At 40.2% G+C, this 14,795-nt stretch overlaps 1 protein-coding gene across 2 annotated transcripts in view; it reads right to left on the reverse strand.

Annotated features, from left to right (window-relative positions):
- Nucleotides 1–595: 595 nt before the first annotated feature.
- The window catches only part of gprc5ba (G protein-coupled receptor, class C, group 5, member Ba), a 39,168-nt gene continuing 24,968 nt past the window's right edge, over nucleotides 596–14,795 (reverse strand). For both annotated transcript variants that reach the window (XM_084433643.1, XM_084433644.1), the window contains exons 3-5: nucleotides 10,359–11,376; nucleotides 10,135–10,247; nucleotides 596–2,859 (exon numbers count right to left, since the gene is read on the reverse strand). In XM_084433643.1, the coding sequence (XP_084289769.1) occupies nucleotides 2,815–2,859; nucleotides 10,135–10,247; nucleotides 10,359–11,376 (1,176 nt within the window). In that variant the 3' untranslated portion in view covers nucleotides 596–2,814. The remainder of the gene's footprint in view (nucleotides 2,860–10,134; nucleotides 10,248–10,358; nucleotides 11,377–14,795) is intronic.

Here is a 14,795-nt window from a genome sequence, read left to right on the forward strand (position 1 = left end):
TACCCAAATTATTATACGCCTGTTTAACCGAAGCTAATTTGGGTGTGTTTCTCCATCCCCAATGTCACTTCTCTGTGTTTTATGGCCCTGACGAGAACGTCAGTCTCCTCGGCTGTGAACCGCTCCTGGCGTGCGCCTGGCAAATCCGCCGTTATAATAGCAAACCGCCACGGAACAAGCACGCCTGCTCTTAAAGGGAATGTGAGATGTCGCTCTGATTGGTTTATTTCACGTTACGCCCAAACCACACCTATGAATAATGAAGCTACTTCAGACCAACCCATTTTAGATTTGTGTCGGGCGCAAGACTCATTTATCCCGCCGGTATAATAGCAACAGCGCCCGAGATCCGCCCACAAAGTTACTTGCGTTTCGCGTTTGATACTTGCGTTTCATATCGTTAAAATAGGGCCCATGATCTCTAACCGGTAATTTAGCAGTAAAGACTGTATGTGGGAAAGGGGCTAGTGACACATCAAAAGTTTGGTGTTTAATTTGGCAAAGCGTTGCAGAGTTACAGCATCAGAATCAGCTTAGCACCATGCCATCAAATTCATTGATGTGTTCAAAATTAAATGCGAAAAAGTTTTTTTTTAACCAATTTTATGATTTTTGGGCAAACCGTTCAGATATCTCCTGACTAGTTGGTGGCGCTGTAGCGAAACGCTGCATGTAGCCTCAGGTCATGCTTGTGATGACATGTACCAAAACTCGTCTCAATACGCTAAAGTGTTGAGGAGATATAGCCTCGCATCCAATTTGGCTATATCTCTTCATCGAATTCGTCCGCGCGTTAGTCGAAAACGGTTGGGTTTATCAAAAAGCTTTTAATAACTTTTTGCCAACACAGTCTGAAGATGATCTGAGCCAATTTTTGTGAAAATCGGAAGGCAAAATGCCAATCGAATCGACTTGAGCCACGGAATCAGAGGAAAAAGGAATCTTGTTTTTAGCCATTCAAAAGTTATTAACATAAATGTAAGTGAAACTTTGGACAGTTGGTGGCGCTAGATAGACTGAGTTAGCGACTCTAAAATTGCTGTGGTTAATGTTCAGACTCTCCTCTATCAGTGTGCCAAATTTCATAACTTTTTACCATGCGGTTCAATGGCGAGCCATTGACTTAAGAGCGGAAGAAGAAGAAGAAGAAAACTAAAGATACAATAGGTTTCCCTTGGTGGTCTGCCCCTAATAATAACAGCTTCCTCAGTTTCACAAGCTCAGCTGTGCAGCTGTGAACCACACCTGAATTCACTTTAAGAGGTTTACATAGACTCCAGCAATTGATGATGTGTAATCTACATCTTTGCATTCTCAGAGTATAACTTTTATTAACCGCAACATATTATTTGGCTGTTGCACCTTGTATAACAAGGGGAGGAGGGTGAAACTGAACTTCGAGTTGGACCAAGCAATCAACCAAATGTTCACATTTGGTTTTGTGAAAACAGCCTAATACTGAATATCATATATCAGTTTATGTGATGTGCTATAGGACTCTGCATGCATAACTATAAAACAAATCATAGTTATTCTCTACAGCTCAGTGTCCCTTTTAGAAGGTTACATCACAGTCTAAGCAGCAAACAACAACAACACAAAACACTTTCATTTGAAAAGAACACAACTGGTTAACAACATTATCACTCTCATTTGAAAAGAAAACCATCTGAAAAATGAACTGACCACACCCTCTTACCACAGTTCTCTGATCTCCATTACTCTAGTCATTAAATACTTGCAGTTGTCACTCTTTTCAGTGTCTTAAAGGGATAGTTCACCCAAAAATGAAAATTCCATCATCATTTACTCACTCTCACGTAATTTCAAACCCGGAAGACTTTCGTTCATCTTTGGAACATGAACGGAGATCTTTTAGTCCACATGTTCTGAAGAGTCTTTATCGCTTTATATGATGAACAGATTTAATTTAGGCTGAAATCGTTTTCATTCTCAGATTTCATTAAAAATATCTTAATGTGCGTTTCGAAGATGAATGAAAGTCATACGGGTTTGGAACAACATGAGGGTGAGTAATTGATGACATTTTTTGAGTTACTACTCCCAAAACTATATTAACACAACTATATTAGTCCTAACTTCCTTCCTTTGCTCTGTCATCTCAACTTAGTTATTCCCGCTGGTATCTGTCCAGCAGTAGTAGGTATCTGAAGGTTAATCGTATAATTGTGTAAAACAGCAAAGAGATCAAAACATTTGAAGTAGTACGCAACTCCAGTGGCAAATGCAAGAACCTTGATAATTAAAAATACAACCCATTTACAACAAGGTGTTGCTAAGATTTCATATAGAATTGAGTGAGATTTGATCTCATTAGTTCACAGAAGAAAGCTTTAGATTTGTCACAGCATGTTGCTTCAGTGCTTCCACTCATTCATACACAGACAACTCGCATTAGAAAAAAACTACTTTGACCAGAGAGACCAAAGCACTGTATCCTGTTATCATAGAATAAGATGTCCAACTTTTACTGCAGTAGAGAAAGACCTGTAACATACAGAGCCCGATATGACTTCAGTGTGAATCTGAAGCCAAAGCAAAATACATAATCATTTGAGATAATGCTGCTTTTAAAATACTGTTGGAATTAAAAGCCGTTAATGCTTTTAATAGAGAAACTGCATGAATATTTTTCCAAGTACACCAACTCAAAATAACCACAACTATTGATAATGCAAAGAGTTGTCCTGTTTTTGTTGTCTCTAACTGTAGTCTGTATTCACTTCAGAGGTTTTTCTTACAGTTCAGGAGCTTGCACCACTTTTCCATTCACCCTTTTCCCAGTCTCCTTTTTTACCAAAGCTGTCTTCCTGTGTAAGTGGGAGGGGCGGATGGAACCTGTGAAAAAAAAAGAAAAAAAATTAGCCATTAAGAAGAAGGCATATTTACAGTCAAGACATTTACTGTGGTGTTTCATAGGTGGGAAAAAGACCTCTCAAGCGCATTAGACAGAACACACAATCTGTCAGCACCTGACATGACTCCAATCCCTCTGGTGTGGATTTTCTCCTCTTGGAATGCCTTTTATGAAATTGTGTTCACAAGATAATAAATCTTGTTTAGATGGAGTGGTAAGATGTTTTGTTTTCTAGGTTGTTCTAGCCTTTTTGAGTCTTGCTATAGGGACTTCTGTCTTTCTATGCTTTTATCCTTTTTCCCAAAATGGTCTTACTACTCATCTTTGTATTAAGAACATTTGAATTCCTCATTTTGTTGAAATGACTAAAATTGTGTTGTTCTGGGATTTACATACTTCCCAGTATTTCCACAGAGGATCTCATTGTGATCTCAGCAAGAGCATGCCGACTCTTCTGACAGATCCTACACACTGGCCATCTGGTCTCTGCTTTGTCATTTCTCTGTTTATTCAGGTGCTGAGAATCAGAGAGTTAGCTTCATAAATGTCTGTCTGCTGAATGACTCATGCTCCTTAGAACCTTAGTGAATGCAAGGTTGCTAAACAACAAACCTTTTATTTTGAAATGACTTCAAGTTTCGCCCCAGAACATGCTTTCTTCAGATCTCCTAAGATATCTGAATATGGTGGTGAAGTAGCCAAGTCACTGTGATAATGCCAAGTAAGATGTGTTCTTTGATAAAAAAAAAAAAAAAAAGAACAAAAAGAAAGAAGTTTGGTCCTGGATCAACATTCCTGTCAAAGAAACAGTCTAAACCTGAATGCTACACATAACCGAAACCCTAACCTACCAATCAATTCAGAGAAATTATAGGTTGATATGAATGGTGTACATACCCCTAACCCAAGCCAAATCCAAATATTCACATTTCACTGATTTGTTCGTAGGGATGTTGTTCAGGACCTACAAGGATATTGATCCAGGAACATGTCCTGTTTGGTTAAATCCTATTCACCCGAGGAGTAATAGCTATTCACCGGCTATTAGTAGAAACTGTTTTAAACGTAGAAATTCTGCCAAAGGGCCTGAATGAATGTAACTTGTAGAGCCTGTCTTGCCATATTATCAACACAAGGAAGAGACAAGTGTAATAAAAGGAATTAACTAAAGTTAACTTAAAGCTAACTAAGTAACAAAACTGTTGTTTCTCTGAAACTAAAAAAGTGAAGAACCTTCTTCTAAATTCAACAAATAAACTATGATTTTTTTGTTTATTATTTTTTAACAGACGTCAATTATTCAACATCTAATGCAAATTATAAAATCATATACTAAATTATAAATCATATACTAATGACCTCTGGAATGAGGTTTGGCTAAGTGATATTTATGTTCTAGATACAGTAGTAAAGTGATGAGTCCGAGGATGGCAACTGTTGCGCTGAGCTGCACTGCAGTGGGAGAAAAGAGTGAGCACCAGGAGTTCCAGATTAGATGAGTTCCAGACAAGATGAGTTCCAGACTAAATGAGTGCCAGACTAAATGAGTTCCAGGCTAGATGAGTTCCAGACAAGGTGAGTTCCAGACAAGGTGAGTTCCAGATTAGATGAGTTCCAGACAAGGTGAGTTCCAGACTAGATGAGTTCCAGACAGGATGAGTTCCAGACTCGATGAGTTCTAGACTCGATGAGTTCCAGACAAGTTGAGTTCCGGACTAGATGAGTTCCAGACAAGGTGAGTTCCAGACAAGGTGAATTCCAGACGAGATGAGTTCCACACAAGGTGAGTTCCAGACTAGATGAGTTCCAGACAGGATGAGTTCCAGACGAGATGAGTTCCAGACAAGGTGAGTTCCAGACTAGTTGAGTTCCAGACAGGATGAGTTCCAGACAGGATGAGTTCCAGACTAGATAAGTTCCAGACAAGGTGAGTTCCAGACTGGATGAGTTCCAGATGAGATGAGTTCCAGATGAGATGAGTTCCAGACAAGGTGAGTTCCAGACTGGATGAGTTCCAGATGAGATGAGTTCCAGACTAGATGAGTTCCAGACAAGATGAGTTCCAGACAAGGTGAGTTCCAGATTAGAGGAGTTCCAGACTGGATGAGTTCCAGACTAGATGAGTTCCAGATAAGATGGGTTCCAGACAAGGTCAGTTCCAGACAAGATGAGTTCCAGACAAGATGAGTTCCAGACAAGGTGAATTCCAGACGAGATGAGTTCCAGACAAGGTGAGTTCCAGACTAGATGAGTTCCAGACGAGATGAGTTCCAGACAAGGTGAGTTCCAGACTAGTTGAGTTCCAGACAGGATGAGTTCCAGACTGGATGAGTTCCAGACTAGATGAGTTCCAGATGAGATGAGTTCCAGACGAGGTGAGTTCCAGACTGGATGAGTTCCAGATGAGATGAGTTCCAGATGATATGAGTTCCAGACTAGATGAGTTCCAGACAAGGTGAGTTCCAGACAAGGTGAGTTCCAGACTGGATGAGTTCCAGACTAGATGAGTTCCAGATAAGATAGGTTCCAGACAAGGTCAGTTCCAGACTAGATGAGTTCCAGACAAAATAAGTTCCAGACAAGATGAGTTCCAGACTAGTTGAGTTCCAGACCGGATGAGTTCCAGACCAGATGAGTTCCAGACCAGATGAGTTCCAGACCAGATGAGTTCCAGACAAGACGAGTTCCAGACAAGATGACTTCCAGACTGGATGACTTCCAGACTGGATGAGTTTCAGACTGGATGAGTTCCAGACTAGTTGAGTTCCAGACTAGATGAGTTCCAGACTAGATGAGTTCCAGACAAGACGAGTTCCAGACAAGATGACTTCCAAACTGGATGAGTTCCAGACTAGTTGAGTTCCAGACTGGATGAGTTCCAGACTAGATGAGTTCCAGACTGGATGAGTTCCAGACTAGATGAATTCCAGACTAGATATCTGGAATCATACAGATAAAGGTTTCTTGGAAGTGAAAGTTCTGAAGTCTGTGCAGAAGGTCCAGACAATCTGAATTTCGTAGATAGAGGACCCTTGAAGAGAAGGTTTGCTTAAGGGTGCAACATACGTTTGTCGTTCTTGCTGTTTTCAAACTCCACAAACTTCCTTAGTTTCAGGACTTGGAACTCTTGCCTGTTTTTTATTTTTGTTTCAGTTAGCTTCTTTTTTCAGAATTCTCCTTTTGTCTCAGAGGCCTCGTTTGCAGTGTGCAGGTCTTGATGCCCAATTCTGATTTGTTGCCTATTTCCGTTTTTTTTTTTACCGTCCGTTTACACGTTCTTGCAATTGTGACACATATCCGATTCATGTGTTTACACTTGCCATACTATCTGAAACATTGCGCATGCTTAAAGGGTTAAATTATCTTGCACAGATGGATGAACGCAAAATATGATTGATGCTAGTTCTGCAATATATGCGAAGTTCGCCAAACATCACCATGATTATGAGGCGGAGAAGGCGAAAAGTGCCATCATTGCAGCATGTGCATATGCATCAGTTATTGTGTGCGAGAGAGATCTCAGGACTGGTGGGAGCATATTGTGGCGGGCTTTAACGAGAAGCAGTGGGTCCGAAATTTTAGCCAACCTTTGATATGTTGTGTCAACGTTTGTCCACATTCCTCTCCTACGACGACACAACGTTTCGTCGGGCCATGAAGAAGCGCGTCAGGGTTTCTCTCGTCATTAAACCGTGGAGACGTTGCCTAATGCCTCAGTAAATCCGATCTGCCTGTTTACATGACAGTCGCATTGGCAAATATCTGATTTATATCTGATTTATTTCCACATATGAATGAGGCCTGAAACCGATCTTGAAATATCCGAATGCATGCATTTTTTTCCTGTTTACACTGTCATAGAACACATCCGATCTGTGTCACACATGAGCAAAAAAATCGGAATTTGTGTCACATTTCACTGACAGTGTAAACGAGAAGAGAACCTTTTAATCCTTACTGAGCAGGTGGTTAATTAAAACTCATAATTAAACACAAGGGAGAGAGCAAAGTAGTTCCTTTGTCTGGTGTTCTCTGTATCTGAAGTTTCCCAGTTTCTCACCATTCTTCTTCTTTGTTGAGTTTGTGTGTGCCAAAACAAGAGTATGTAAAGTCCCAAACTTTTCTTCTCCATAATCCCTAGTAGAAAAGACAGGTGTAAAGACAGCTACATCTATGTTCGCAGTCCTGTCTCAGTCCATAAAAAGAATGTGACGCACTACTTTAACCCTTCCCATGCCACTAGTCTTCAGAAAGCCACCACTGAGACTGTTAAGCAGTGCCCAATACATTGTAACCCTCATACTTTCGAGCAGGTCCGGAGTAGCCATCGAGAGAGTTGGGAGAATTCCCAGTGGGCCACTCATAAATTGGGCCGGTAGTAACACTTCAATATAAAGGCAGTTTCATACGGGAGACGGGAAGTGCAAGTCTCTAGTTCATTTTCAATGAGAGACACACAAAAAGTGGCAAATCACAGGCAGTTCAAATGGTGCTCGTACACCCGAAATCCCAACGCTTGCACATGTACAGCTCTTCTTAGCGGTTATACATATTATTATTTGGCATATGTAAATATTACGCAAGCAGTAAGGCGAGATTCATGACTTCTTCCACCCCCTCCCTTTTCTCTCTATACACAAGAAAAATACATGGAAAATATTTTGAACAATCTGTCCATGTTTTTTTTTAATTAAAAAAGTAAATGTGATTTTTTTTTTTTGTGAGGCATTCAATCCTCCCTTCCAAATAATTAAAAGCCATCAAGACAATATCAAGGTTTTAATGCAGTGGTGTAAATTATATAGATGAGCATAGTAGAATACAGGAATACAGGTGATGTCAGGAACTCATCTTGTCTGAAACTCCTGGTGCTCCTGGATTCCCCAGCACTTCATGTTCAATGCTGTTGAAATGGAATCCAACTTTTATTTTCCCACTGCAGTGCGGCCAAGCGCAACAGTTGCCATCCTCAGACTCATCACGTGGTACTTTACAAGGCTCCTTGATCGATTGCTCCTGTCTACCTTGCTGCTGAGTGGTTTGCGTCTGTAAGCTCTGTATAGCTTTCTGTTTTGAATCTCTATTTACTATCATTCCTTGTTGTTTATATTGCTAAATATAACTTACTCATCACCATATCAGATATTATCTAATATTGCCTATCACATTAATCTGACATCGCTAGCTTTTAACTAAATAGTCATGGCTAGCACAACGCGCTAGAATTTCGCTAGCCTATTAACCTGCTATCCGTGCTTGCCAACTTTTCCACTCGTGCCTTTTATAAGTCCATCAAACGACTGTGGTGAGTTGGATCAGTCAACAAACACGATGAGTAATGTCATCTCCTGTTAATTTTCACTTGCACTTCATGTCGCATGTATAGTATAGTCTTTTCTGTCGGCGACGAATGCTTAAAGGAAGAATTGTCTAAACTTGTTAAATCATCTCGACAACATGTATGTTAGACCCTATACCGACTAAGCTACTGAAAGAGATGCTTCCAGAGGTCATAGATCCTCTTCTTAATATTAATTCATCTTTGTCATTAGGGTACGTACCAAAAACTTTTAAGCTGGCTATGATTTAACCATTCGTGAAAAAAACGCAACTTGATCATACAGAATTAGTCAATTACAGGCCGATCTCGAATCTACCTTTTCTGTCAAAGATACTAGAAAAAGCAGTATCCTCACAACTGTGTTCCTTTTTAGAAAGAAATGGTATCTGCGAGGATTTCCAGTCAGGATTTAGACCGTATCATAGCACTGAGACAGCTCTCATTAGAGTCACAAATTATTTGCTCTTATCATCCGATCGTGGTTATATCTCGCTATTAGTGTTACTCGATCTTAGTGCTGTATTTGACACCATTGACCACAACATTCTTTTGAATAGATTCGAAAATGATGTTGGCATTAGTGGAATTGCATTAGCATGGTTTAAATCATACTTATCTGACCGCTATCAGTTTGTAGTAGTAAACGAAGAGATATGATATCGATCACAAGTTCAGTATGGAGTACCACAAGGCACAGTGCTAGGACCATTGCTGTTCACTCTGTAAATGCTACCCTTGGGAGATATCATTAGGACGCATGGCATTAGTTTTCATTGTTATGCTGATGATACTCAGCTGTATATTTCTTCACGCCCTGACGAAACTTACCAACTTACCAATGTCTTACCAAAAAAAACCCCAAAAACCCCAGAGATTCTAATTATTGAACTAAAAACCTCTGTCTAACACTTGATGGATGTTCTGTCAAGTCTTCATTGTCAGTTAGGAACCTGGGAGTGCCATGTTTCTAGTATCTGTAAAACCGCTTTCTCCATCTTAAAAACATAATTATGTCATATGCTTTCAACGACAAATGTGGAAAGGTTAGTTCATGCGTTCATGACCTCAAGGCTAGATTATTGAAATGCTCTTATGGGTGGTTGCCCTACATGCATAATAAACAAACTACATTCAAGCTATTGAAGGCATGAAGAATTTTTTTCAAGGAAAACATTTTTAAATATGTAATTTTGGTGATCAAAGGTGAGTTAAGGGATAAAATGATTGACTACAGGGGGACTTTAAAGTAAAATAGTGTTAAACAAAAAAATTATTCAAAAGTTAAGTGAAAATATTAACAATAATTACCTAATTACAAAACATTACACACACACACACACACACACACACACACACACACAGAGTAAATGAAGAGGTGTCATATCGATGACAAGTTAAGTATGGAGTACCACAAGGCTCAGGTCTAGGACCGTTGCTGTTCACTCTGTAAATGCTACCCTTAGGAAGCATGACATTAGTTTTCACTGTTATGCTGATGATACTCAGCTCTATATTTCTTCACGCCCTGACGAAACCAATCAATTAAAAAAATGTACGGAATGCATAGCTGATATAAAAAATTTGACGACTACTAATTTCCTACAAATTCATTCTGAAAAAAAAAAACTGATTTTAATTATTGAACCAAAAACCTCCGCACGTTTTTTCTTATTTGGGAATTGTTTAGCGACATTTTCTTTAAAAATAATGGCTACTGTTTATTAAAAATTTAATTACAAAAAGGGATCAATCTTCATGTGCAAAGTATAGTGTAAAGTAAATGCTGTCTCTGACAGGGCCTGTCTCAAGCTCGAGTCAGTCAAAAGCTTGTCTCACACTTGTCAGATGTAGTAAGGAATTTGGGAATAAGGTTTCTCCAGGACTATTTACAAAACATATAAAGTGAAATACTCACTGCTCCTCCGTTTAGGATCATGGTCATCTCAGTCGGTTGGTAGACGTTACTTCTGAAAGGCGCGCTGGGTCTGGCCCCTGTGTTGCCATTATGATGACTGCCACTCCTCAACCCTACAAAAGTAAAGGATGGATGTTAGGATCTATAAAATATATGAATATATTAGATATTATTATATATTAAAATATAATAAGTGTTCTATTAATCTTTGTGCCTAGTTATACCTGCAGTATTTTCATCAAACGCATATCCCTGGTTCTCCACAAACTGCCTGTGTGAAAGTGGGATGTCCTCATCAAGGCTGGCCTCTCTCATGCGTGAGGAATTCTGGGACGTGTCGAAATAGTCTGGAGCAGAAGGCTGAGCTGGTCCTCGAAGACATGCATGGGCTTCAGGAGCAGCGTGACACAGCAACAACAGCCAACCCTGAGCTACCAGCGCTACAGCTAATGCCGGATCATCCCAGTCTGGAGACTTCCCAAGCACTGTGTTTCCATACACGTAGAAACCAACCCAAGCCACCCACAAGAGAATGGACAGCAAGCAGGAGACCAGAAGCCATACAACATTACAGTGCCACGGTCGTGCCTTCCCACACAGCGCTAATGTTGCGGTTAACAGGGCTGCTAGCAGGAGCGCTAGCACATATGCGCACGCAAGCGCAAAGTCCAGAGGCTGATACTGGCAAGCCGGGTTACCCTCCCGAATCACGGTTAGCAGGAGCCACTCTGCAGCGATAATACCCTGCACTGCCGTCAACCCTAATGCTAGTCCAACGAGGGCACAGCCGCCTGGGCTACGAGACTCGCGAGCTAGCCTGCGCAGCCTGACGCCCTGTGCCAACATGCAGGCAAAGCACAGAGAGAAGAACACCCCCCAGAGGGCACGGCGCACCAAACAAATGCTCTCGTTGTGCTCAATAAGGTACGCAAAGCTAAGCCCGAACAGCCCGATGATGCCGATCAGCAGGAGGAGAACGGGGCCGATGCCACTCCGCTTCGGGGCCTCGGTCACTGAGTGCAGGCGACACAGTAACACCAACAGCAGTAAAACAGCAGCGAACACACCGGCCGCCGCCACCACCTCCACCACTACGCCCCACACAGCATCCAGGTCGCACAGGAGAGTGTAGGGGCGCTGGAGACCAAACCCACAGCCAAACGGGACCGTCGGGTTCTCGTCCTGAGAACAACTCACATCCAGCCCGGTGAGCAGCAGGAACAGCACAGGGGAAAATGGCATCTGAGGAAGAGAGAGAGAAAATGAGAATGACAGAGCAATTCTTTGTCCAATTTGTGTTTTTAAAACATGGCCTGACACCTTTCTTGGACACCTAAATCCCACTTCAAGTGTGGACGTGTTTGGTGTTATTCTCTACAAACGCAATATGGAGAAACTGAGCATCATATGATACAATGTCATCTATACGATGTTGTAATTAGGATTTTGAGAAGACGACGATGTGCTGCAAGACGGTTCCGGCAGAGAGAACATGCTTTTAAACCATTTAAGCGCGATAAGAAAAAAGAGAACGCTCTGTCTGTGAATGTCCTGATGCACACACGATGCGCAGAAAGACGCGCAACAGTATCATGTGCACAGACAGCGCGCCATAATTCTCTTTCTCTTTCGTGCTTGAACGAACAATAACACACACCATTATGCCAAAATGTCCGTTTTGTTAAGTATCCTCATAAGAGCAGTCAAATAAAGTCTTAAAGGCACAGTGCTTTCTGCAATTGGGTCGGTTCATGTTCACACCGTAAATTAACCGTACCAGAGTTCGTTTGGAACCGTACCGAAACCACCTCTGCACCATTAAGTGCAAACACTTAATATGGGTTTGGTTAAGGGATAAAAAAAGTACCCCATGTGTAAAATGAAATACTCTGCTGTATCTTTAATTCTGTGGGCCTAATCTTCTGCCAGAGGTCCTGGACATCTTGTTCAGATACATGGCATCATGGATTCGACCAAATACCAACACATAAAAAAATCTGACAGCCTCTACTAGAACTCTTATAAAGGGCCATGTTTGGATCTTCCAACAGGATAGTGATCCAAAAACAAACATCAAAATCAAAACTAAAATGGGTCACTGAGCACAAAACCAAGCATCTGCAATAGCCATCCCCGTCCCTGACCTGAACCCTATAGAAGAGGAGTGGGCTGAACTGAAGAGAAGAAGCGCCAACATGGATCTGGGAATCTGAAGGAACTGGAGAGATTCTGTATGGAGGAATGGTCTCTGATCTCTTGTCAGGTGTTCTCCAAACTCATCAGGCATTATAGGAGAAGACTCAGAGCTGTTATCTTGGAAAAAGGAGGTTGTAAAAAGTATTTAATAAAAGGGGGCAAGTAATTGTTCCCAATGTGTTTTGGAGAAAAACATTTAATTCATAATGCGATTTTCCCCCCACTTTCAATTCTTTTACTTCAATAAAAGGTTAGATTTTTGCATTTTTTTAAAATAAAATATCAAAAGGATAAACTATGCATATTTATTTTTTACAGCCATCTTTGATCATATTTACCAAGGAGGCAAATAATTCTGACACCTGGTAGAGGCATTGTGTGCCATGGACACTGAAGGCCCTTTATTCTGGACGTAAACAAGATCAAGCCTCTGTTGCTATTAACTAAAACTGAACCGGTGGAGTCGGAGTTCACTGTAGCGCATACATTTTTCCTGAATGAACTTTCAAAAAAAGCCAGAGACAAGAAGTGAAACCCACATACTTTTGGTTTTGTCGGCACAGTAACGCCAGCGAAAAGCTCATCTTGTTCAACTATCATTTGAGAAGGTCCTGACAACTTCCAAGTTCCAGAAGGAAGAAGAGTGGATACCAGTAAGTGGTTTCACGATCGACCGGATCGCAGTGCCAGTGTTTAAGCTGACTCTGGTCCGACACCTTTGGGATAAACTGGAACTCACAAATGCTCTACTGGAGGAACGGGTAAAAAAATCCCACTGAAACACTCCAAAATCTTGTGGAAAGCTGAAGAGAGGAAGCAGTTATATTGGTGACCAACTGCCTATTAATGTCTATGTATTTAAGATTTCTTAAAAAGAGAAAACGCTTGACTTTCGCAAAGTGTCGAAGATGGAAGAAGCTTAATTTAACCACAGCAATGATTTGCTTTTCAAATTGTAAGTTGAAGTCATTGAAAAATCCTATTATTTTTACACAAGGAGTAAAATGAGAAGCAACTATGGAAACTTGTTTTGACCATAAAATAAAAAATTTTAAAAGACAATTGCGACTTTTTAGAAATTGAGTTGAGTTTTTTTCTCGCAATTGCAACTTTATATCATGCAATTCTGGCTGTAAACTAACAATTGTGAGAAAAAAAGTCAGAATTGTGAGATAAAAAGTCGCAATTACCTTTTTTTATTTTTATCCTGTGGCGGAAACAAGCTTCCATAGAAAAAAGATGCCAACGATCAAAAGTATTATGGCAGTCATTGGAACCAAACAAGATAACATCAGTTCTGTTTGAGCTAAACTTTTAATTCCTGTGGACCAGAAGAATCCTTATTATTACGTTGTAAAAAGAGATGAAAAGGTTTTGTGAGGTACACCACACAAAAGAGAAACTGGGGTAGATCACTGAAAACTTGTAAAAGTGCAGATTCTGTACTTGAAAGCCTGACTGAAACTTTTCAGAGATGCAGTTTGAACTCAAATGAGACTGAAACTGAACTAATACTATTTTCTCCAGGATTTTAGAGAGAAAGGGCAGCTTAGATATAGATTTAAAATTAGTTAGCATAAATGCTAATGTTCACCTGCAGTCCCGAGGCAGGAAGATAACAACACAAAAAGATAATATGACAATACACAACACAAAAGGATAAGACAACAGACAGTATCAAGCAAGAAACACATTAACGCATTCAGACAAATTACATTACATCAATAAAATTTGTCTAAATGAGGACATAACTAGGAACTTTTAAGAAACTGTTTAAGGTGCTTTTTAAATGTGCAATAAGTGGGACTTTCTCTAATGTTTGTTGTGAGGCTGTTCCAAAGGTGACCTCCTCTGATAGACAGAACAGTTTGTCCAAAGGTAGTTTTTCTGTGCGGGATCTCTAGGTCTCCTCTTAATGAGGCTCTGGTGCAAAAACCTCTGGTCAGACCTTGGTTTAATGCATGTAGAAAGTGGAGGTGAAAAACTTTACAAATGAACAGCTATTTTTAAAATGAATAAAAAATTTCACAATTGAGCATATTGTATTTTTTCAAAAATATTACACTGATGGCAGAGGCTTTTGATCAAATGTTTTTATAGATTTTTTTGAATAACATTTCTATGGGTTTTAAAATTGTATCTCCAGTGAGTGACCAGGTTGTGATGCAGTAATCTATATGTGAAAATATAATTGAATGTAGGAACATTTTAGCAGAAGTAATTGTCATTGATGGTCTGATTTGTTTAAAGTTATGTAAATTGAATTTGATTGTTCGCTGTGTTTTTTAAATGAGAGTGCTGGGTCCAGTACAACCCCGAGGTACTTGAACTCTTCTACAATGTCAAGCTCCACTCCCCCCAGGAACACACTGGACCGCTCCAGTTTTATGGATTTTTTTGTGAAAATCATAGCAACAGTTTTCTTTTTGTTCAATAATAGGCAGGATTTAAGGAGCCAATGCTGT

The sequence above is a fragment of the Rutilus rutilus genome, assembly GCF_951802725.1.
Source record: "Rutilus rutilus genome assembly, chromosome: 1".
Taxonomy (NCBI): Eukaryota; Metazoa; Chordata; class Actinopteri; order Cypriniformes; family Leuciscidae; genus Rutilus; species Rutilus rutilus.